The following is a 22,732-nucleotide window of genomic DNA, read 5'->3' as shown; positions in this document are numbered from 1 at the left end:
AGGAGCCGTTCAGGGTGTGAGGGCTGCCTCGGCGTGAGGGCTGCCTCGGCCTGCCCTGCGACCTGGGGTTGCCATGGTAAACGACCACACTGGGGTCCACAACGACACTCGGCCTGCTGCGGAGCCCGGAGCTCTGGGGTCCAGCGGTCGGCTGGGCCGTGCTCCCTCCCGAGGCCTCGGGGAGGGTCCTCCCGGCCTCTCCCAGCTCCTGGGGGCCCAGGTGTCCTTGGCTCGGGGCAGTGTCCCTCCCGTCCCTGCTCTGTCCTCACACGGCCTCTCTTCTTCCTGTGACTCCGCTGCGGCTCCTATAAGGGACCCTTGCTGTGGGCTTTAGGGCCACCCTACCCAGGATGATCTCCCCATGCGATCCTTAATCACATCTGCTTAGAGCCGTTTTCCGGGTAAGATCACATTTGTGGATTTTAGAGGCCAGCACACAGACGTGTCTTTTTGGGAGTCATCTTTCAACCTGCCTACACTTGGTAGGTAACTTCCCCAAGCCTCAGCCTTCTCATCTGTAAAACGGGACCACGTCTGTGCTTCCCTGATCGTGTTCATGTCAGCTTGAGGTCTGAGTGTGTTCCCTGGTCCGGGCACGTGGCTTGTCCTGGTGCTGGCTGCCGGGGGTACCACCCCATCTGACAGAGGGAAACCAAGGCGCAGAGAGGTGAAGTGGCGGTCCCTGTGTCCAGGCTGGGCTCCTGGGGACCTGCTAACTGGGGACCTGCTGGGAGGGGTCTTTCCCAATAAGGGAGTCCCTCAGAGCCCCCTCCCTCTCCGCGCTGACTCCCCCCAGGGGCTCCCCCTCGTCCCCCTACCCCTGCCCCCAGGGACTCGGCTGCACAGGCGGCTGGCGAGGGGCCTCCTGCAGGGGAGGGGGCGGCCCCCCCTTGCCATCTGCCCTTGGTTGGGAGCACGGAAGAGGCTCCTCGCGGCCTCTCGCGGCGGAAGCTCCCTCCAGCTTCCGTGTTGTTGACCGTCCACGTTCGCGGCCGGGCGGGGTCGGGCCGTAATGAGATTCGGGATCGGACGTGAGCGCCGTGGTCCGGTGTTGCTGCCCGTTCGGGGACGCGTTTGGGTTTAATTTCAGCAGCAACAGGGAAACGAAAATAGCCGGACGTGTTCTGCTCGGTGGCTCCGGAGCCCGTCGGCGGCCCACGTTGCGCCGGAGGGAGGAGCCCGCGCTGCGGTGGACCTCGAGGCCGCTCCTCTGGGCGGAGCCGGGAGGTGGGAAACGAGCGGCCGGACTCTGGGCGAGGTCACCCGAGGCTCCAAGCGGCTGTTAGTGGTCTGGGCCGGGCTGCAGGGGAGACGAGGGGCGGTGGTCCCGGGGTGGGGGAGGGGGACGAGGCGGCCGAGCCCTAATCTCTCTGAGCTGCGCCGGCCGACGGTGTGTGGGGGGAACCAGGCAGGATTTGAACCCGCAGGTGCTCAGAAGCTCGGGAAAGGTGCTGGCTGCGCAGGGAAATCCTAGAGAAGCAGTTTCTTGCTGGCTTTGTAGAAAACCTTCGGTGTGACCTTGGCCTTGAAGTCTGGGTAACGCGGGCGCTGCCTCATCCCTCCGACTCACACGGGCCGTTCGCGGAGCGGCCGGTCGTTTGAGGACTGCTGGGAAAAATTCCCACCCAGGTAGCCGACGGAAATCCCAGATACCCCCCTCGGACAGCTGTGGTTTCTCCAGGGGTCCCCGCTGCAGCCCTGTTCGTGTCCTTGAGTCTGGGACCCCAGGCCAGGACCCGGGATACAGCAGGCGCCTATTAAGTGTCTGCTGAGCGGATTGAATGGGCATCAGCTGCCCGCCTGCTCTGCTCGGGCTTCCAAGCTGGTACTTTTCCACGATGACTTTCCTTGGTGAGCTTCTCCCAAGCACTGACGAGGAAGTACCTTCCGGTCAGAGAGGGGGTAACCGTCTGCAGCCATCCGCGGCGTGGCACAGCCCGGCTTTGCTTGCCGTCACATGCCTCCTCCCGCTGGAAAGCTCGACTTCCTCACTGAGCGGAACCCGCTGCCCACGGCTCAGGGGCTGCAGACAGACAGACAGACCAACCGACCGGCCTGGCGGTTGGTGGGGAGACCGGTGCACTGAGCTTTGGGGACTTGGTTTGTGCTGGAGCTTGCTGGGAGCCAGAGGTCCCCAAAGCCAGGCGTGTGTAGGAATCGGCCTGGACAAAAGCCAGGAGTGAAAACCCCCAACCCGGGGCTGGATCAGACCACCTGGGTTAGGCCTGGACCCTCCCCGGCCACCTGTTGAGATGGGCAGTCCTCGTGCTGCTGTCCATCGTAAAATGGGGACATGTGACAGCTCGGGGACCATGTTGAGAAGTGAGCCAGACAGTGAACCTGCAGGGCCCGGCGCAGACCCCGGGGCTGTTCATCGCTGGACAGAGTGGAAATGCCACCCAGTGATGTCCCAGCACGTCTGAGCGTGAGAGACTTAAGATGCTGGACGCCTGTGCCACATGGGGACGTGAGAGACATTACGACCTTGCGTCCTTTTGGTCACTTTGTTCGGTGACACAGCCTAGTGGCTGTGGGTTGGGCCGCCCACTGGCACGTGGTGGGCACCGTGCCACCATGCTGGATGCGACCTGCCCTTGACTGGGGCGAGGCTGGCCTCCGGTGGACCAGGGCAGTGCAGAGGGGCCCATGGGGGCCACTGGTAAGTGCGGGAGAAGGTGGATATGCCAACCCCGGGTTCCCCCTGCCGGCTCCTTTCTGGAAGAGAAGCTCCAGGAAGTGAAGCCTCCACAAGTAGGGGCGTTGGCTCGTGGAGTCCCCCGGTGCCTCTAGAGCCTTCTTGGGTCCTGGTGGCTTGGGGGAATTCGGAGACCGTTTGGAGGGTCACCCTCGGGGCACCGAGGTGTATCTCCCAGACAAGCCCTCTTTGTCTCAGTCACGAGATACCGAGGTCCTCTGTCGTTCCAGGTGTTTGGGACCCGGGGGGAGCAGACGGTCTCCCTTTCCGTCCACGGGGTGTCTGGCTAGCCTGTCACCTCCGGGCCACCTGTTTATTTACCCCCAGGGCCCCAAGTTGGAGAGATCCATCCCAGCACGCCGCATCTGTTAAATAATAATGAGGCCATTTTAAAAGGCTTTTGGATTGAGCGTGGTATAAATAAAACAAGAAGTTAATTCATTTCCCATTTTTTATTGATCAAAGGCATGTCAGCTGCCAGTCACCGCGTCTGATCGGGGCGTGGCCCCGGGCGGCCAGGGTCACTCCAGCGGGAACAGCATTTGGTTTATCACGGGGAAATGCAGCTCTTTGTTGCTCATAGAGACATTTTGGAGACACTCCATGGTGTCCGTGGAAATTTGAATACGGAGGACGCCACCCCCCCCCCAGAAAGGCAGAGGTGGTCAGAGGCAGTCCTGCTCTGTGGGTGGCTGGGAGGTGGGAAGCGGATACACCCCAACTCCCCCAGCTTCCGTGGGGACTGTGGTGTCCATGGGTCTCTCTTGAGCAGGGGGCAGGGGCAGGGTCCCGTACATTCCCCTGTGGCTGGCTGGGTTGGCGGTGAGCAGCGAGCCTCAGACACCATCTCCCGGAGGCCTTGGGCTGGCCTCCGTCTCTCCGCCTGCGTCTGGGCAGCAGCGTTGAGGCGTGAGGCTGGTGGCGAGAGGCTAGCAGGGGTGTGGTCGAAGGGCCCAGGTCCTCCTGGGGTGTGGGCGCTCCCCAGCTCTTTAGCTGACCGCGGCCTGCAGAGACGTTGGCCTCAAGTGCCCATCCCAGGACCCGGTCCCCTGCCCCCACTGTCCCAGGGCGTGACGGGGCAGGGAAGCTCCGGGATCAGGGATTTCTGGAGGTCCTGAGGGAGGTGGCCCGGGTCAGCTAGCACTGCCTAAAGCAGTTACCTCGAGGGAAGAGCCTAGCGTTCAGGAATTCGGGGTGGGGTTTTCTTTCCGCATTTTACAAATGGAGAGACCTGCACAGAGAGGACAGGCGGTGTGCCTCTAGAGTCGCCAGACCAGGCCTGTCCCCACCAGACACCGGTCTGCAGCTGAGCCCCTGCCCCGCCCCAGGTGGAGCCGGGATCCCAGGACTGGGAGGCCCGGGGATGCCAGCCACAGGCCCGGTAAGTGGCTTTTCATATTGGTGGCAGTTTGCAGGGGCCAGGGGAAGGTCGGGGGCATCCAGGGAGCCTAAACTGGGGCTTTCCCTGCGGGGTCCCCCTCTGCTGGGCTTTGCTGTGGGGCACAGCAGACCCCCGGCCTCCTGACCCACCTGGCAAGGCAGCCATGAGACTTCCCCTCTAAGAGGAGGTGAGGGGCACCCTAAGAGGTCTCCCTCCTCCTTGCGAGTAGTCCGAGCCTCACTTGGTCTGTCCCATTCCACGCCTCCCCGGGCCACTGCAGGCGCTGGGTGGGATCGTGCGCTAGACCATGCCTGCCTGCCGCCAGCCACGCAGGAGCACCGGCCCCCTGTTACCCCACTACCTCCGTTGACGCTTCGTTCAGACCGCACATCCCCAGTGGAAGCCTGCTGACCCAGGATTTTGCCTTGTCAGGCCTCAGTTTCCCCTTTCGCACCTGCCTCTCTGTGCTGGAGAACATGAGCAGCCCCTGAGGGGACAGAGCAGAGCCGCGGCCCTGGGCGCGGGTGGCAGAAGCGGGTGGATGTGAGTTCTGGGGGCCTGGGTGTCCGACGCCCCGCTCCAGCTCTCCTGCGAGTGGCCACGGAGGTCTAAGCCTGCCTGGACACCAGGCCCTCCAGGTCTCCTGCACGTCCCCCCGTAGAGCAGGCAGTGTCTCCCCGATCGTAAGTCGGTTTCGGGGCCACCAAAGAGTTGTGGCCGTGTGGGGCCAGGAAGCCGGTCCCCAGGGGTCTCTGAGGCTTCGTGGCTCAGACGTGGGATCTGGGTTCTCAGGGCCGGCTCTGCCTCCCACGTCCGGGATCTCTGCGCTGGGGCGGGCTTTTTGGGGGTGAATGACAGATGACAGTGGGCAGCAGGCCCTGCGAGACTAGTGGGGGTGCGGCTGGGCCCGGAGCCCGTGTGTTCTCACTAATCTGACTTCAGCCTGCTGAGTGGGCGGGACGGAGGGGGTCAGGAGTCCGCTGCACGGGCGGCCCGCCTCTTGGCGCGGCGGCCAGGGCCCGCCCCGTGGGCTGGGGGGACGGGGGGTGGTGCCCTGGACAAATACAGTGGGGGCCGACTCAGCTCTGGGCTGCCGGCGGCTTGTCAGGGGCCAGTTTCTGGGGACAGACACTTACTGTGGCCACTTAGCTGGCTGCTGGGGCTGAGCGTCCGTCTCCAGATGCCGGTGGAACCGTGGCTGCGTCTCAGAGAGGGTCTGGAGGCTGAGCAAGGAGAAGGGTACTCACGCCTGTGGCCACAGGGACACGGCCCCCCGCCAGACCTCGTCTGGTCACAGGACAAGGATGGGCAGCTTCCGTCCTGGCGCTGGCCGCCGTCTGGACCTTTCCTTGCCTGCGGTCACTCAGCCTGTGCCTGGGATGTGCCCGTGGTGTCCTCTCCCCGTCTGGCCCTCGGGAGTCTCTCTCCCAGAGTCTGCAGCTGTCCCTGCTGCGATGGGCCGGGCCTCGGCCACATGTCCTCCTGTGTCCAGGGGTGCTGGGGAGGGAGAGGCCGGCGGTCAGAGGAGTGGACCCGAGCTGCAGAAACAGCAGGCCCGCTGCCCCCGCTGAGTGGAAAGCGGAGAAGGGGCCAGGAGTCCGGACACAGGGCTGGCCCTTCCTCTCCGTGTCCGGCCACTCCCCTAACTGTACAACGGTGCGGTGGGGCGGGGGGGGACCATGCATCTCATCCTTTGGAGCAGGCCGGCTGCGAGAGGGACCCTGGTGCTGAGCGCAGTGGACAGGAGGAGTGCGTTGGAACGCACGGACGCCCGTCCTCTCCAAGGACCTTTGCTGCTTCACAGCAGATGTGGATCCAATCTGGGCTCTACCTCCTGCTAGGGAGTCTCAGTTTCCCCTCCTGAGAAATGGGGTGAGTGATGGGAGGGTGGGGTTAAAGGCGTCCGTGGCAGAGAGCAGCAGAGCCGGCCGGTGCACAGACGCTCGCCGGGAATGAGGCCACCTCCTCTCGCTTTGCTGTGGGGCCCGGTGCTGCCGCATCCCTCTCCCGGGGGCCTGAACCTGCCTGTGTCCCTCAGTTTCCCCAGGGACAGCCTTCTGTGGGCCGTGAGCTGCGTGGGGCCGGGTCCTGGAACGATGGGGCCCACGCGGCTGTCACAGGGAGAGGCCAGGCGGACAGACGCTGTGCCTGCAGGGCAAGGGGTGCCGCCCGTCCTGAGCCCTGGGAGGAAGCCTGGCCTCGCCGGCTGCGATTATGGTTTGGAGCCGTGTAATTAACTCTAAAAATGGGAGTCCGGGGACGGCACAGTGTGGACACTTCGTGGAAGCTGGAGCCGGACTGAGGCTGCTGGGCCGGAGGGAAGGTCTGAGACTGGCCGGGACCTGGGGGTGGGGGTTGGGGCGGCCCGTGGCTGGCCCACAGACCGGGGGGCGTGAAGCCGAGGACATGTATCCTCCCGGTTCTGGAGGCTGGACGCCTGGCTGGGATGGGGGCTGGGCTCTCTGGGCTCCTCCCTGCGCCTGGCGGTTTGCCGGCTCTCGCTGGGCTTGCTCGGTGCACGGAGCGCCCCCGGGTCGCTGCCCCCACCAGCACGTGGCCTTCCTGTGGGGTCTCTTTCTCCGTCTCCCTTTTAAAAAAAGTTTTGTTTTGTTGCCGTATAATCAGGATACACAAGATTTACCTTTCTGTTGGGGGGGGCAGAGGGCGATGAGAGGGAAAATGTCACGCGGATAGATTCCCGCCGAGCGTGGAGCCTGGTGGGGGCTCGATCCCCCGACCCGGAGATCATGACCTGAGTCCATGTCAGGAGTCAGCCGCTTAGCTGACAGCGCCACCCAGAGCCCCCAACTTTATCAGTTTAAGCATCTTTTTTTTTTTTTTTAAGATTTTATTTATTTGACAGGCAGAGATCACAAGTAGGCAGAGAGGCAGGCAGAGAGAGAGGAGGAAGCAGACTCCCCGCTGAGCAGAGAACCCGATGCGGGACTCGATCTCAGGACCCTGAGATCATGACCTGAGCTGAAGGCAGAGGCCTTAACCCACTGAGCCACCCAGGCACCCCCAGTTTAAGCACCTTATTATGTGTACAGTTTAGCCGCGTTAGGCACCTTCACGGTGTGGGTCACGATCATCGCTCTGACTTCTAGAACTTGTTCCTCATCCCAAACTGACACTGTCACCAGGAGATGCGCCCGGCCACCCCGCCAGCACCACCGTGCTGCCCGTCTCAGTGAGCTTGGCCTCGTGTGCGTGGGCTCCTCCCGTCTGTCCTTTTGCGTCTGTGCGATCCAGAAGCTTCAGGTCCCGGAGGACAAGACTTAGGACCGTCTGAGGCCCAAACCGGCAGCCATAGCCGCTCAACAGAAATTAACCAGAACAAAATCGACAATGTACCGTGTCGGTCCGACTAGCCTCACCTCAAGTGCTCAGTGGGCACGTGGGTCTCGTGGCTGCCCTGGTGCGCAGCAGGTGCTTGGAATGCATCCATCCTTCTGGAAAATTCTGCAGGCTCACGGACGTGAAAGAGACATGACAAGAAGCATCACTGGGCCTGGGGCCGGAATGTCCTTGGCTGTCAGGACATCGCGGTTGCCTTTGTTGAGGGGACGTGGGGAAGTACATCTGGGGACGAGGACGGGTGGGGTCCGTGTGGATTCGCCGACCCGGGTGCTCTCATTGTGGAAGTGGGTCCTTGTTCTTCGGAGCCTCGGATGTTTGGGGCAGACGGGGTCACGCCTGCGGTTTGCTCTCGCACGTTCAGAGAACACCGTACGCGCACAAGGCCAGTGAGCCCGTGCTGGCCATGACCGGGACCAGCTGCGGCCGGGGCGGAAGCAGCGGCCAGCCCGGGTGGGGGGTGGGCATGGCCCGTGGGGGGTGCACGGCGGGGGTGAGGGCCACGCGGTTTAGGCCGGGCCCGCCGTAGCGTGGGACGTGTGCTGCCCCTCGTCTCCGTCTGTCCCTGCATCTGCGTTTCCGGTGGGCGGCACGCGCTCCAGTTTTGCTGTCCAGCCCTCGGCCCTTAGGGAATGGCCGCCGGGGAGGACGAGCGTCCGCAGGTCTGGGACCCCGGGCCGTGCCTGCCGCTGTCCTTGCCTCGGGGACGCCCTCGCCAGCTGGACTGCTGGGCCGTCCAAGCGCTCACCGTGGCCCAGCGAGACATGCGGTTGGAGGGCCGCCCTCAGGAGCCGAAGCTGCTGTCACTGGTCCTGCGGTGGGAATCAGTGGACGGGATTCGATTCTGGGGCTGGGCCCCTCCGAATCCTGCTGTCTAGGCCGCCTGGCCTGCTGCCCTCCTGCCTTCTTTACCAGCTCCTTCCCCACGGGGGCTGCGGCCGGCCTTCCCGTTCAGCCCCCAAGCCCAGCGGCTCCACCAAGCGCAGTGCGGGTGGGAGCTCCGAGGTGGGGCTGCCGGGTGGAGGAGACGCCCGACTGTGGCTGTGGAGCTCTGGCCCTGGTGCGTCCCCTAGCCTCCCGCTGAGACGGGTGTGTGCCGTTCCTGGGGGGCGCCGCGGACGGACGGCTTCCACGGGGGCAGGTCTGGACCGGGGTAGGTGGTGAGTGTGTGTGCGTGTGTGATCGTGCTCTGTTTTTGCCGACTCAAACCAGCATATTTCCAGTCCCCATCGTCCAAGCTGGATCCTCTGGGCAGGGTATGGGACAAAGGATCATGAGTGGCCGAGGTGAGCCGGGGGCACTGATGACGTCTGGACCCTCAGGCTGGCGGGGGGCGAGGCTGCCCAGGGCCCGAGTGCGTGTCTCTGCCGCTCCTGGAAGCCAGAGCTCGCCGCGGTGACGGCTCTTCTCGTGGACCTGATAGGCTCAGCCTTCTCTTCTCTTCTCTAGTTCCTGTGCTTGAAGAACATCCGCACGTTCCTGAAAGTCTGCCACGACAAATTTGGGCTGCGAAACAGCGAGCTGTTTGACCCCTTTGACCTCTTTGACGTCCGGGACTTCGGGAAGGTGAGCGCTCTCTCTTCCAGGGTCCGGGCGGAGGGGCCGAGCACTGGCTCAGTGCAGGGGGGCTGGCCGGGACAGGCCTGGCCCCTCCAGCACGGCCGTGCCCTGCACCCGCAGGCGGGGATGCGTTACAGACAGGAGGGCGCATGGGGGGCAGAGGGTAGCAGGACCCCCAAGGTGAGATCAGGCATCGAGAATCCAGGGGGCTGGAGGGAGAGCCGGGCGTGGATGTGGGTGGAGATGGGGCACTTGCTGCCCGGGATCTCCGGGTCTTGATGGGGCTCCTGGCTCCTGCGAGGGGGCCGAGATGCGGAAGGTGCCGGGATTATCGGGGTGCGTGTGACAGGGGCCATGGTGGTTATGCCAGAAGCAAGCGGAGCGGTCTCTGGCTGCAAGCGTGTGTTGGGCGGGAGGGGGGTCGCCGATGACCGAAGCCCCAGGTTCCCCCGGGCCCGTGGCAGACAACCCAGAAGCTCTGCTGGGTCCAGGCAAGGGATGACCCCAGGCGGGGCAGCCGCAAAGTCTGCGGGCTGGCAGGGGATGGGGGTTTCAGCTCCTTTGTGAGCTGGCTTCGTGGCAAGCCTGCCTTCACAGCCATGTGAGATGTCACGTGTGGTCCCAGGCCACTCCTTGGACGTGGCTGGGATGGGGGCCGTGATATCTCCCGCTGCGTGGAGGCTGGGGGCGGGAGAACTGGTTCTGTGCTGCCTGCGATCCGGGGGTCCCCGTTCTCTGTGTGTCCCCCCCCCCCACACCGCGTCCTGCCCCCTCCCCCCACACCGGGCTGCTGGCACAGGCTCAGCCAGACTGCCGCTTCCCGGACTGCCCGAGGAGCCGTTTCCACCTGCTGATGGGAAACATCAGAAGATATTTATTGCTTAATTTGTCTGAGAAGCATTATCTGGGACTGGGTGTTTGAGGAAATGTGCTGTGAATGCATCATTTATGAAAGGCGGGGGGGCTTCTGGATCTGCCGCTGCGAGTGCTGCGCAGCGGGCTCCGAGACGACCCTTTCCTTGAGGCGCTACGGTCACCGGCAGTAGCCTGGACTTTCCCATAAGCCACCTGGCCTGACGGTCCCTCCCCACGTTCTGGAAGTTGCTAGACAGGAGATTCACAGACCCCCACAAGAACCCATCCCTGTGCGATCGCCCCTTCTGAGCGGTTTCCGTTCCCTCAGAAGGGCTCACTCGAGTCCCTGCTGCTGCGATGTCCCTGTCTGGGGTTCCCGGCCGCCTGCCTCCCTGTGCCCCTGGACACGTGTGCTGGGGCGGGAGCACCGAGGTTGGGCTGGGTCTTGCTGGCGTCCTGTCCTGTCAGTGGGCTTCTCAGTTCCCCGGGGTTGCTTTCAAAGGGATTGGAGCTGCTCTCGCGTTCTTCCTCCTTGTGCACGGCAGTGCCCTGGCCGGGAGCGCACACACACATATGTAGCAGCCAGGAGTGCACACACACACGTACGTAGCAGCCAGGAGTGCACACACATGTACGTAGCATATACTCACGCACACACACATGTACGTGGCATATTCTCACGCACACACACATGTACGTGGCATATACTCACGCACACACACATGTACGTGGCATATACTCACGCACAGAGCTGCTGTTTGCAATAACCGCGTGGAGGACAAGGCAGGACACACCCTGGCCAGGCTCCTTTCTCGGCCGGCGGGGGGCGGGGGAGACAGTCTATAATTGCATTTTGGTTTTGATGTGCTACAGCTGAGTGCGACAGTGTAAGACAGACGCCCATTCACGTAGCTCAGAGTCCCATCACACGACCCACCGACCGTGTGGCGTGCGGTGTGCAGCGGTGGCGGGGGGGGGCTCGTGCTCCTCAGGGGTTCAGGGAGGCTGCTTGGCTCCAGGGCGGTGTCCCAGCTGCACGCAGAGGGGCTGCGTCGGGGCTGCGGCTGGCGCTGGCCCCCGGTCTGCCACATCACACAGTGATGGACATTGGTGCTGCTTTGCCACGCCGCGGCCTCTGCGGTGGAAACCGGGAGTGGGCTCTTCATTTGTCATCTGTCTCCATTTGCAGTTGCGGCGGGGCGTTGCCAGGAATGGAGGTGCTGTGACGCCTCGGACCTGGGCGCTGTGTGCGGGCGGGCCTCGGTTCATGCCGTGCACCAAGGCTCCTTGGCTCTGGGCGGGGCAGGGCTAGGGGAGAGCTCCCCCACCGCCCCTCTGCTCTCCACATTGTGACCCTCGAGTCAGACTGATTGACATTCTGGCCCTGCTCACTGGCTGGGTGACTTGGCAGGTGACCCGGTGCCTCTGACGTCCATTTGCCCGGTGGGAGGTGGCGAGGCGTCCAGCCCTCAGTACGGGCTCCTGAAATGCCGAGCGTTTGTCACTGTCCCCGCCCCAGGTTTGGCTGAAACAGAACTAGACCCTTGTAGACCTGTGTCCTCTGATTTTTATCCTCTATTATTTTACTCATTAAGTCCACATCTTTGGAAGACAGAGCCCGAGGGCTGAGCACACGGACTGCGGACGCCCGGGGGCTGGGTTTGAGTCCGGCAAGCCTCGGTGCCCAAGGGGCTGACTGTTTCTCCAAATCCCACTTGTGAGATGGTGGTGAGACTCCCACCCCCCGAGCTCTGCTGAGCAGGAAGCGGGGCTGTGTTTCCGGAGCTCAGCTCAGCCACACACGCCCCAGCGGCTCCCGTGTTCCTCGCTTCCCCTTTCCTGGGTCCCTTGACCTCCGGTTGGCTGCGTGGCGGCCCCGTCCTGCCCGTCCATCTGGCTAAGTGTCTCCCCATTAGCTCGTCCTGCCCCACGTCTTTCTCATTGAGGTAAACCTGTGGTTAGCCTTTCCGAGCTGGGGACCGGCAGAGGCTTGGGGCGCTGGGCTGCGCTGCCCCTGTAGGTGCCCACTGCCCCAAGTCTCTTTGCTCGGCTAGTCCCTCCTGATGTCCCGGGATGGAATGCCCTGGGAAAAACCACAATCCCAGCAGAGCCTCAGCGCCCGCGGCTTGGTACCCAGAGGCACAGGGACTCTCCCTCCCCTGGAGGGTGGCGCTGGTGAGAAGGAGCGCGTCTGGTCTTTATTCGGGTGTTATCTTCTGAGGGGGCCTGGCAGGGAGGTCCCCGTGCATAGCTCCGTCTGGGCACAGAGGCGGAGTGTAGGTGCTGTGTGTCTCTTCAGGGATGTTTCTGGAGTTTCCCATGGGCCTGGCTTAGCCTTCTGAGGAGCCCTCCAGGAGCTCCACCGGCTCAGCCTGACTCCTTCAGGTGGGCCTGGGCGCCCTCACTCATGTCAGACCGTGAAGACGCGACTGCCCGCTCTGCCCTGCCCCGGACCCCCACCGCTGGCCCCGGAGCGCTGAGTCCCCGCCAGCACGAAGGCAGACCCTGTCCTTGTCCGGGTTTCATTGTGCTGTTTCCAAGCAGCTGCTTTTCAGCTTCCCTTCTCCAGTGTTGCTGGAGTCATTCCTTGGGGAGAGAAGGCATTGGTGCATTCATTCATTCCTCTGTCCACCCACCCAGCCATTTGCACACCCGTGCACACAGCCGCCCGCCCAGCCGCGCACCATCTACCGCCCCCCCCTCAAGCCATTAGCACTTAATATACTGTGCATTTGTGAAGCAGTCACTATGGTAGAGATAAAAGGGAGAGACATGGTTTTTGCCCTCCAAGGGGAGGCCCAGATTAGCTCCTGTGCCATCACCTGCAGAAGAACGGACAGAGTGGAAATCCTAGAACTTCCCCAGGAGATGCCGGGCCAGGCCCACTTCTCAGCCATGACACTGGACCTTCTCTGCGATTTCGTTGCGGGAGGATCCCGTGCACTGAGAGCGAGCGCGGCTTGTGTCATGGGACAGACTAAGCCCCCTGCCCGCTCTGGAGAGCTGGTGCGGGTTCCTGCGTTCCGCCTGTGTACAGACTGGCCCGGCCCCAGGCCCTTGGGCTTCTCCTTTGGCCTCTCCGTGGGGGCAGAGTGGTCCGAGCAGGGCAGGTGCAGAGGGAGCTGGCGTCTGGGGCCCACGAAGCTTCAGAAGGTGTGTACTTGACCCGGGAGCAGTGCTGGGAGGGCCAGGCCGGATTCTCTACTCCCTGGCGAAACCCCGCGCAGAGGCCTTGGTGGGGGCGGCGGACAGGTGGACCCCTGGAGACCCTCGAGGGCTGCGGGAGCCCTGGGTGCGGCCAGCCATGAAGGAACCAGCCCGCTCACCGGGGAAGCTGGCCAGGTGCTTGCCTTCTGGAGCCTTCTCTTGTGTGGGTTCTGTTAGAGCCAGGTGGTGGGGGTGGCCGGCCAGAGAGAGAGGGACTTCCTGTCCTCTAGACCTGGGTGGGGGTCCATTTTGCGAAGGCTTGGGCTCCTCGAGCTTTCCTTTCTGCAGGGATGAGATGGAGACTGGGGCCCCTCGTGTGGCGTGTGAGGGCTCAGTGGGGACGGGCAGCGCGGGGCCCGGTCGAGGTGGCACTGGTTTCTTCCTCTTCCCGCTCGTCCCCCAGCAGGCTCCATCCCCCAGGAGCGGGAGGACGGGAGAACTGGCTCCCCCGTATTTCTCTCGGTAAAGGGATTAAGTTTGGGCGGTGCGCGTGGGGCGCGTGAGCTGAGGGGCCTGCCGGTAGGCAAGTCTGCAGCAGGTGGACCCTTCCTCTTGTCCCTTCGTGCCCTCTGTTGGACGCACGGGGCCCAGCGTGGGAGTGGGCGTGGGAAGGGCTGCGGAGGGGACCCGTGTCGGCTGGGTCTTCCAGGGCACGCCATGGCCCTGGCTTGCAAGGTGGTTGGGAATTTTAGAGAGAAGATCCTGGTGAGACCGCAGAGTTTCTGTGATTTTTTTCTGGTATTTTGGTCCCTGGAGAGCGCTGGGCCCTGAGGTCGGCTCACGTGATCTTCCCATGTGCATCAACATGGGGCGTCCTCACCGCCCCTCACAGCAGGATGCTGACCCCAACCCACAGGGAATGGCCCTTCCTGGCCCGCTGCCCGCTCCTGCCGCACTCACTCGCTTTTCTGGGCTCGCCTGCAGGCCACCCTCTGCCCCCTGCCCGGCACGTTCTCCCGTGGCTGCAGGGCCGCCTTCCTCCCCGCTGTGGGGTCTCTGTTCGGATCTCACTGTTGGGAGGTGGCGTGCCCCTCGCTGCCGGCTCCCTGGAGCGCGGCACCACCACGAAGTACGACAGGCACCTTTCTCGGCGTGCCTGTCGCCGTCCACCTCCTGGCCGTGGGGACTTGGGTTACCAACGTCCCCTAGGTGTCTAGAATCTCATTCTGCATGTGGGGCGCCGGCCGGTCTGCCTTTGTGTGGGTACGTGGTTCTTCTAGGAGGAGCCCGGGAAGCCTCTGGTCAGGATACCCTGGAGCCCTCGGTGGGTCAGCTGCCTTGCCGGGGCCTGGGGGACCCGGGCATCTGGTGGCCCTCCAGGCCCTCCCCCCACAGGGTGCCCCATAGTGCCCAGTGGGCGCTGCCCCAGCCCAACCCAGGCTTCCCTACCTGCCTGGGACCCGCAGGTGCCCCGGTCAGTGGGGTCACTTTAGCCTCCGTTTGGGCAGAACGGACGGTCCTCGAGGAAGTTCTGCACAGCCTCCGACAAGTGTGCCTAATTCTCTGATTTATGGTTCACGGAGACATTTTCTAGGCTCAGAAACTGGAGCCGTGGTGAGAGCTGGCCGTCGGCAAGGCTGGGCTGGGCCCACGGGCCGCTGCGGAGTCAGGGTGTGACGCCGGCTGCCCCGTCCCCTCTCATCCTTCTGCTCCTGTCGCTGGCAGGGGCGGGGCTGCCTGCTGGCTCCCCGAGCCCTCAGGGACCTCACGAAGTAGGGAGGTCCGCGAGCCCCACAGTGATGGTGCGGTCGGGGGCTGTGGGGGTCCTGCTGGCGGATTCTGGCTCCCCCTCCTTTCCTCCAGGTGACGCCTCACCTGGAGGCCTTACGCGGGGAGAGGCCGTGGTCAGCCCTGAGGGGTTCTGCCACCTGCAGGGGGTGTCAGGAAGCTGGGCTCGAGGCCGGTGTGGAGGCTGGCGGGGCCGAGTGGAGGCCCTTGGGCTGTCCTGCTGCGGGAGAGGCCACAAGAGGACCAAAGCAAGGAAGCGCTGACACTGGGCAGCGACTGCGTGTCTTCCCACACGAAGGTCAGAACAGGTGCAGCCAGTTCCGTCCTGCAGGGGATTTCAAACCAGTTTGGGCCTCTCAGGAGGCCGGGAGGAGGCCGAGAGGTCAGGGTCTGCTGAGTCAGAGTGAGCCTGCTCTTACCTGCTTTCCATGGTGCATTTGCCTGGCGTTTTGCTTTAAGGATTCCAAAGAGGCTAAAAATGTAGTTTGAAACCAGTGGTCCGTAACAGCCCAGGCCGCCCTCGCCAGGACTGGGGCTTTGGTCGGGGCGGTTTGTGGCAGGCCTGGTTGCAGCTGTGGGATGCCGGGATGATGTCCTGGGCATGGGAAGCAGGGCCACGTCTGCCAGCATCGCCGGCCCTCCTACTGCCCTGGCTGGGTCCAGAGCCTGGACCTGTGGCCCAACCCCGTACCCCCTTAACTTCTGTCTGTAGGACACAGGGGCCCTTCCCCTCGTGCTTGGGGCAAGTGTCTTCCCATTGAGCCCATCAGCACAGACCTCAGCACCCCAGCGGTCTACTGGGGAGTGGGCCCACGAGACAGAGCCGGCTTGCTCTGCCAGACCTCCCTGTGTTCCTGTTGTTGCCCCTCTGCTTCTCCCACCAATCCTGCTCACCACTGTCCTAGGGCTTTTTGGCAGCACGAATGCTTCTAGAAGCCAGGTGGGGACGGAGCCATTGAGACGGCTTTCAGAGCTCCAGACGGAGTGGTGCCCAGAGGGCACTTAGCGGGACTCAGAAGTCACCTCACCTCTTGGGACTATAGTCTCCCCATCTGTAAAATGGGTTTGTAACCCAGCTGTCCCTTTGAGGAGTGTGGAGGAGGGCCTGGCAGGTGCGGCCGTGCGCGCTGGTTTTGGAACCCGCTGCTCTCAGGGTGGTGCCCTCGTCCCCTGCCCCGCTGAGCAGGTGGCTGGTGGCCTTGGAGGGGGGCGGGGTGTGCCGGTGGTTCCTGTGGCCCAGCACCAGCCTCACCCCGTCCAGCTTGTGCTGCGTCAGCCCCATCATCGATTTCTCTGTTTAGCGTCTGCATCGATGAGCGAGTCCCTGGGGTGCTGTCTGGTCGGGGGAGGAGGGGCAGGCAGCCTCAGGACATCGATCGGACACCCCTTCTGTCTGGCCCTGCACTGCCGCGTGCTTGCCCGGCTCCTCTGGTGTGTGTTCACTCCCCTGCGGGGTGCAGAGCCCTGGGCGCTCCCTCAAGGCTCGTCTGAGGACTCACAGACAGTGACCCTGCGGTGACTGATTGTGTGTCGTCGACCAGGCGCTCCGGACGCCGAGTCCGCCGCACACTCTCTGTTCAGACGTGGCCGCTATGCGGGAGGAGCAGCCCCAGGCCGAGCAGGGCCCAGTGCGGGGCTGGTGGTGCCGGTTTCCTGCTCCACACCGTGCCTCCTCCTGTCTGTGGACCGTCCCTTCTCGCCGCCAGGAGCCCACCTGCTTTCTGGGGACCCGGACAGCCAGATGCACGCACGCACATCTGCGCACACACACGTGTAACACATGCACACGTGTGCACACATCTGTGCACACGCTGACCCGCGGGTCTCCTAACTCGGCTGGGAGTGGTTTTCTTTGCTTCCAGACCCCAGCTGGTGGCTGACCCCGCCTTCGCGGTGGTGGTGGGAGTCGGGGGTACGTTTCGGTTTCACTGCCGAGTCCTGACAACGAACAGGTGTGCGGAGCCGCGCTGGGAGGCCTGCGTCTGCCCCCAGGGCCCCCGGGGTGGGGTGGGCAGCCCTTGTGCGTGAGGCCCGCGGCCTTCGCGCCCTTGTGATGGTGCCTCCAAACCCCTGGGCAGGGTCCCGGGGAGGGGGTGGCGCCCACACCTGGCCCGAGAGTTCTCCGAGAGGGGCCTCGGCTCAGGACCTTTTAACTTCCTTCTTGCTCACGATTCATTTCCGGGGAGAGAGGACGTGGGGCTCCGGACTCCGTCACACCTGACAGAGAAGCTGGGGATGGAGGAGGTGGGCCAGGAGCATGCGCCCAGGCCGCACATCTGGGCCTCCGTTTCCCCATCTGTGAGCACACGGTTGCCCAGATGATCCCTTGGTGGGGGTCATCCTGGCCGCGCCCGTTGTCCCTGTCGGAGTGTCCTCCCTCCGTGTCCGGCTTTGCCGGCAGCCCCACCCCAGCGGCCAAGAGTTAGTGTTTTCTCAGCCCAGCCTGGGGTGACTCATGCGTGCCTTTTTTGTCTGTCCGCAGTTAATTAAATATTAATTGGCTAATTGTTTCTCCCCAGGGCTCCAAGACATTGTGTCTGTTGCAGCCTGACAGGCTGATGTTTGCAGCAAAAAATGCAGAACAGGGCTAAGGGGAGAGGGAAAAAGTAGCAAAATGTGAATAATTAATTGCGACAAGGTATCCTTTCTTGGGACCCTGGGAGGTCCTTCCCGGGCAATGTTCCTTGTTGCAAAGGCAAGGAGGGGTCGGCCACCCCCAGCGACCAGGCACCAGCCGCGGGGTCGGGTCTGAGATGGTGGGGGTGGGGCGTCTCCTCTGAATCACAAGGAGGGCGGCCAGGACCGAGTCGGGGAGAGGCCCCATGGCGGTTCCAAAAGCTTTACCCCCTCCTACCCGCCCCCCAGAAGGCTGCATCGTTCGGGCTGTCCACCCCCCTACCCCATTCAGGGATCAGGGAGTTTGGGCTGGAGCCCGCGGCTATGTATCCTGGGTGGTCTTTTTTGACTTTCTTCTTTTCCTTATTTTTAAAAATCTGTTCTTTTTCTTAAAGATTTTATTCATTTATTTGGGAGAGAGAGAGCTTGTGCTGTGTGCACTCACCGGCACAGGCGGGGGGAGGGGCAAGCAGCCTCCCGGCCGAGCTGGGAGCCCGACGCGGAGCTCATCCCAGGACTCCGGAATGGTGACCTGAGCTGAAGGCGACACTTCGGTGACTGAGCCACCCAGGTGCCCAGGCTTTAATTTTTTAAAAGAAATTGTTGTGATAAAATGGGTAGAACATAAAATGGATCATTTTAGCCATTTTTGGGTTCAGTCCAGAGGTGTGCTGCATATTCACGGCGCGGTGGGCCCGCCACTGCCGTCTTGTTCAGAACTGATTCGTTGCCCCAGGAGGGAACCGTCTCTCCTGTCTTGTGCCCCGGCCCCCGGCAACCACCCATCTGTTCTCTGTCTCTGTGCGTTTGCCTCTTCCGGGGGCAGGGATCCCGTCCACGCGGCCTTTTGTGTCCAGTGTCCTCCCCTCAGCATCCCGTGTCCGAGTTCACCCACGCGGTGGCGCCTGTCAGCGTCCGTCCTTCTTAAAGGTCGGGTCATATGCCCTTGTGCGGCTACGCCACCTGCCGCTTGCCTGTCCCCTGTGGATGGACATTTGGACCATCTCTTCCTTCCAGCTGCTACGGCCGGTGCTGCTGGGACGCGGGTGTGCGAGTCGCTGTTTGGGTTCCTGCTCTCATTTGTTTCGGGCGCCTGCCCAGAAGGGGACTGGCCCATCCCGTGCTGGTTGTGCGTGTTTTGAAGAACGGCTCTAATATTTTCCACAGCGGCTGCACCATTTCTCATTCCCAGCAGGGCACGAGGGCTCCAAGTTCTGCACATTCTCGCCAGCACTGGTTAGTGTGTGTGTGAGTGAGAGAGAGAGAGAGATACAGCCACCCCGGAGGGCATGAGGTCAGATCTCACTGTGGTTTTGACTTGCATTCTCCTCATGGTTCGAGATGTTGGGTACCTTCTCATGTCGTCTTCGGAGAGATGTCTGTTCAAGGCCTTCGCCCATGTTCTAATCCATTCCTTGTTGTTGAGTGGTACAAGCTCTTTATATATTCAGGCTATGAACCCCTGAGAGGCACGTGATTCACAGGCACTCGGTCCCATGCCGTGGCTTGCTTTCCACTCTCCCAAGAAGTGTCCTTGGATGCATGAAAGACAGATTTTGAAGTCAGGTGTAGCTGTTTTTCCTTCTGTTGCATCCGTTTTTGGTGCCTTGCCCAATAAATCATTTCTGAATCCAGTGTCAGGAAGTTTTTCTCCCACATTTATTTCTTTTTTAAAAAAGATTTTATATATATATATTTATTTATTGTTTGTTTATATATTTAACAGCGAGCACATAAGCAGGGGAGCAGCAGAGGCAGAGGGAGAGGCAGCCTCCCCGCCAAGCAGGGACCCCGGGATCACAACCTGAGCCGAAGGTAGAAGCTTAATGATTGAGCCCCCCAGGTGCCCCTCCTGCACTTACTTCCAAGAGCCTTATAGTTTCAGGTCTTACATTTGGGTCTTTGATCCATGTCCAGCTAATTTTTTGTTTGCGGTGGAGGTCAGTGTCCAACTGTCCAGTTCTTCGCATGCGGACGTCCAGATTTCCCAGCTCTGTTTCTGGAAGAGACTGTCCTCTGCATTGGGCGGTCTTGGCCCCTTTTGTAGTGAGTCGTGGGAGCATCTGTTCGAGGGAGGGCAGTGGTTTGTTTTGAAGACAAACAGGAAGGGAACAGAAGTGTCTGCCGAGTGGCCACGTCTGCTTGTCAGTCTGAGAAGAGCCTGTCCAGGCCCCGCTTCACCGGCCAAGGTCCCCATCCTTAAAAGTCACCCACCCCCAGCGCCTTCCCCGTGTGGGGCACTTGGTCCACAGGGCACGTCTGCTTTCCCGTGGGGGCGTCAGGCCCCTTCCCAAAGTGTGTGACCCCGGCTGGGAAGACAGTTCTGGGGTCACAGTTTTGCCAGAGCCAAGGAAACAGAGATGACCTGGTGGGCATGCTTTTCCCTTAGTTGAGACAGGTAGGGGAGGTGGGAGCTGCCCTGTGCCTCCCAGAAACAGAGGAGTCGGAGGAGAAGGTTCCATCAGCTGCAGAGTGAGCTGAGACCTCAGGGTGCCCAGGCCCCTCACCAGCCCCAGATGGACCAGGAGCCCCGGGATTCCAGGGCTCGCGGCAACTGGAGCCCCCTCTGTCCCTGTGTGCTGTCTGGTCTCAACCAGAGAGGCACACCGTCTCCCGGCCCCTCTGACCGCCAGTACTAGGAACATCACCGCGACTGCTACCTGCAGATGTCATTGGAATGACCCTTATGTCCAGTGCTTGTTCGTGGCTGAATTTCCATGAAGCGTGAGCGCCTCGGCGGACGGGCTCTGTGGAGATCCATGTTAATCAGCGGCTGATTGCTGTTCGTGCTCAGGCCTGGGGCTTCCTCCCGGCCTCTGCACGGAGCCAGGTAGAGCAGGAGGAGCTCGTGGGAACGCGGTGGGGCCGGCTTTGAAGTTGGAGCCCGCTCCCCGGGGTGGCCTCCGGGATGCCAAGGGGCTGCCCCCAGATGCAGCAGGGGTCCCTGGTGCTGGATACGAAGGCTGCTTCCCGGGGACGGCCGGTCATCGTGGTGATGGGCGGCTCAGCGGACGTAGAAGGAGAGTGTGAACACGGGTGGGCTTGGCTGAGTCCGCAGACGAGAAGGCCCGGTGTGGGAGGTCAAGGCCAGCCCCTCACGTTGGTCCAGCCAGCACTGGGGCCGTCCCTGGCTGTCCCGGGAAGGTGTGCCTCTGGCCTAGGCTGTGTGGACATACCGGACTCAGCACAGCCTTGCAAACACGGTGGCCATCATGGGGCCCTCCTGGGAGTGAAGTGGCTGTGACCGCAGCCTCGGTGGCACTGCCACAGTGGCCCCTGGCTGCCTGTTGTGCGTGGCATGGCAGGTGTGGACACCTTTGATCCAGGTCTCACACTCCGTGCAGTGCAGGTCGCAGGTCGGGGCAGGGAAGGCGGGCACTCTTGGGTCTGTCTAGACCGGAGGCACCGTGTGCGCTCCACGTCACGGCCAAGAGGGGCCAAGCTCAGGCTGGAGCCCGGCTGCAGCCGTCATTCCTTCGGTCTGGCCGGGGGACGCAGCGGTCAGGAGATGGGTCCCAGAGGCCAACGACCGTAGAGCGAGACTCAGCTCTCCTCCTGGACATCCAGAGCCACCCCCTCCCCGCCTTCCACAGCCACCTACGGGGGTGTGCCCAGCCAGGCCAGATGCCGGGGACAGAGTGCTGAGAGGGACAGACCCCCAGCCTCTGCTCCTATGTGGGGGGCTGTCTGGGGGGTGGCCGGGGGGTAGAGTTTGGAGGCTGAGGGCCAAGGTCATCGGGGGACCTGCTGAGTCCATGTGCCTGGCTTTGCCCTCCGGGGACCCTTGTGAATATTCTCTCCTCTTAGGAAAATACGTTTTCAAATTTGATGCAAATGAAGCCAGTGGCATTTATTAAGTAATTAGTTTTCCCATGTTTAATTAATGAAAGGCTAATTATGAGTTACATCTCCAGCTAGAGTTTCTGATCCGTACTTGGTGCCAGTGCCCCGCGGCTGGCCAGCCAGGAAGCTCGGAGTTGGGGGTGTTCCCTTCGGGCATGTGCAGGGTACTTGGAGCCCACGGGGACCGTGACCCTCAGGCCCCCCAGGTGGGGCTCCCATCAGTGTGGAGGGCACGGCCGGTCCTCACTGGGCACTGTGGCAGGTTGGCAGGTGAGCGAGACGGCAGAGGGAGCTCAGGGTGACCGCAGCCCCAGCCCCAGGCCAACCCCTGTGTCCTGGGGTCTGGGGAGGGCCAGCCAGGGCGCTCAGAGGGCAGGCACGTGGGGAGGAACGGCCCCCGAGGCAGGAGGGCTGCGCCTGGAAGGGTGGGCCTTAGCAGTCTCAGGCTGAGCCCTTGTGCCGATGGGGACACAGGCCTGCCTCCTGGCTCTCTGGGGGGTCCAAGGCAGGGCCTGGCCTGTCTCTCCTGGCCCTGGGAGCCCAGGCCCTGGATGAGGGGAGACCCCAAGGACAACCTTTCGGGACGACCGGATGAGGCTGTCAGCTGGGCCTCCGATGCGAGACCCCTCACGGGGTGCGCTGCTGCCTTCGAATCTCGGGGGCCCTCGTGCAGTTAGGGGAACCTGGCCCCTGGCCCGTGGTGGGGTGCACACGTGTGAGCGCCTCACCTGGGCTGAGGGCAGGCCCACGCTGGGGTCTGAAGCTGGCAGGAGCTGGTTCTGGGCTCAAGACAAAGGAGGGGCCGGGCCTTTCCCTCCTGCCCGGGGTTGCCAAGAGCCGCCCTGTTTGTCCTGCTTCCCTGGGACAGACCAAATCCGTCTGGCGCGGAGCCGTGTGCTGTTTCCGGCTTGCATTCCTTCTTGATCTGAGACTGAAATATTTTAGCTGGTGGCAAAAATGGCTAAGTGCCCTTTCTCCCTCCCGAGATGGGAGGAACGTTCAGGAAAAATCCAGTGTCCTGGCGCCTCTCCTCAGTGAGAGGCCCTGTCTGACCTGGGGGTTAGAAAGGCAGTGCCACCGGTCAGCCCTCCCGGCCACTGGGGACAGGGAGGCCCTGGGCTGGGAGTCCGGGTGCCCAGTTTCTGCGAAACCCCCGCCCAGGGCTTGTGTGGCTTTGGGACAGGTCGCAGGAGGCAGCTCCACAGTGCCCTCGGGTCCCCTGGCCCACCCAGCCGGGCCGGGCCCTCCGGTCCTCACGAGGACCTGCTACGCAGGTTGGCAGTGAGAACTCAGGGGAAGCGTGGCCATGGTGCTCCTTCCGTGGAAGCTTCCGGAGCCGGCACTGTGGTGGTTTTATCCTCCAGCACCGGAAACGTGGAGACGTGGCAGCAAGCGAGGCGGGCGAGGAGGCTGCCGTGGGCGGTGCAGCCGCAAAGCACGGGAGCTGCCGGCAGGCCGGCGACGGGGGTCGGAGGGAAAGTCAAGTGGGG

General features: G+C 62.8%; 1 protein-coding gene across 8 annotated transcripts in view; it reads left to right on the top strand.

Annotated features, from left to right (window-relative positions):
- The window catches only part of VAV2 (vav guanine nucleotide exchange factor 2), a 147,697-nt gene that overhangs the window by 22,502 nt on the left and 102,463 nt on the right, over window positions 1-22,732 (top strand). For 7 of the 8 annotated variants that reach the window (XM_045082862.1, XM_045082863.1, XM_045082864.1 and 4 more), the window contains one exon: window positions 8,883-8,999. The exons of the other annotated variant lie outside the window; for it this stretch is intronic. In XM_045082862.1, coding sequence (XP_044938797.1) covers window positions 8,883-8,999 — 117 coding nt within the window. The remainder of the gene's footprint in view (window positions 1-8,882; window positions 9,000-22,732) is intronic. 8 annotated transcript variants of the gene reach the window in all.

The sequence above is a fragment of the Mustela putorius genome, unplaced genomic scaffold, assembly GCF_011764305.1.
Source record: "Mustela putorius furo isolate JIRA1106 unplaced genomic scaffold, ASM1176430v1.1 tig00000596_pilon_pilon_pilon, whole genome shotgun sequence".
Lineage (NCBI taxonomy): Eukaryota > Metazoa > Chordata > Mammalia > Carnivora > Mustelidae > Mustela > Mustela putorius.
The sequence above is the reverse complement of the archived record's forward strand: the minus strand, read 5'-3'. Positions and strand labels throughout refer to the sequence as shown.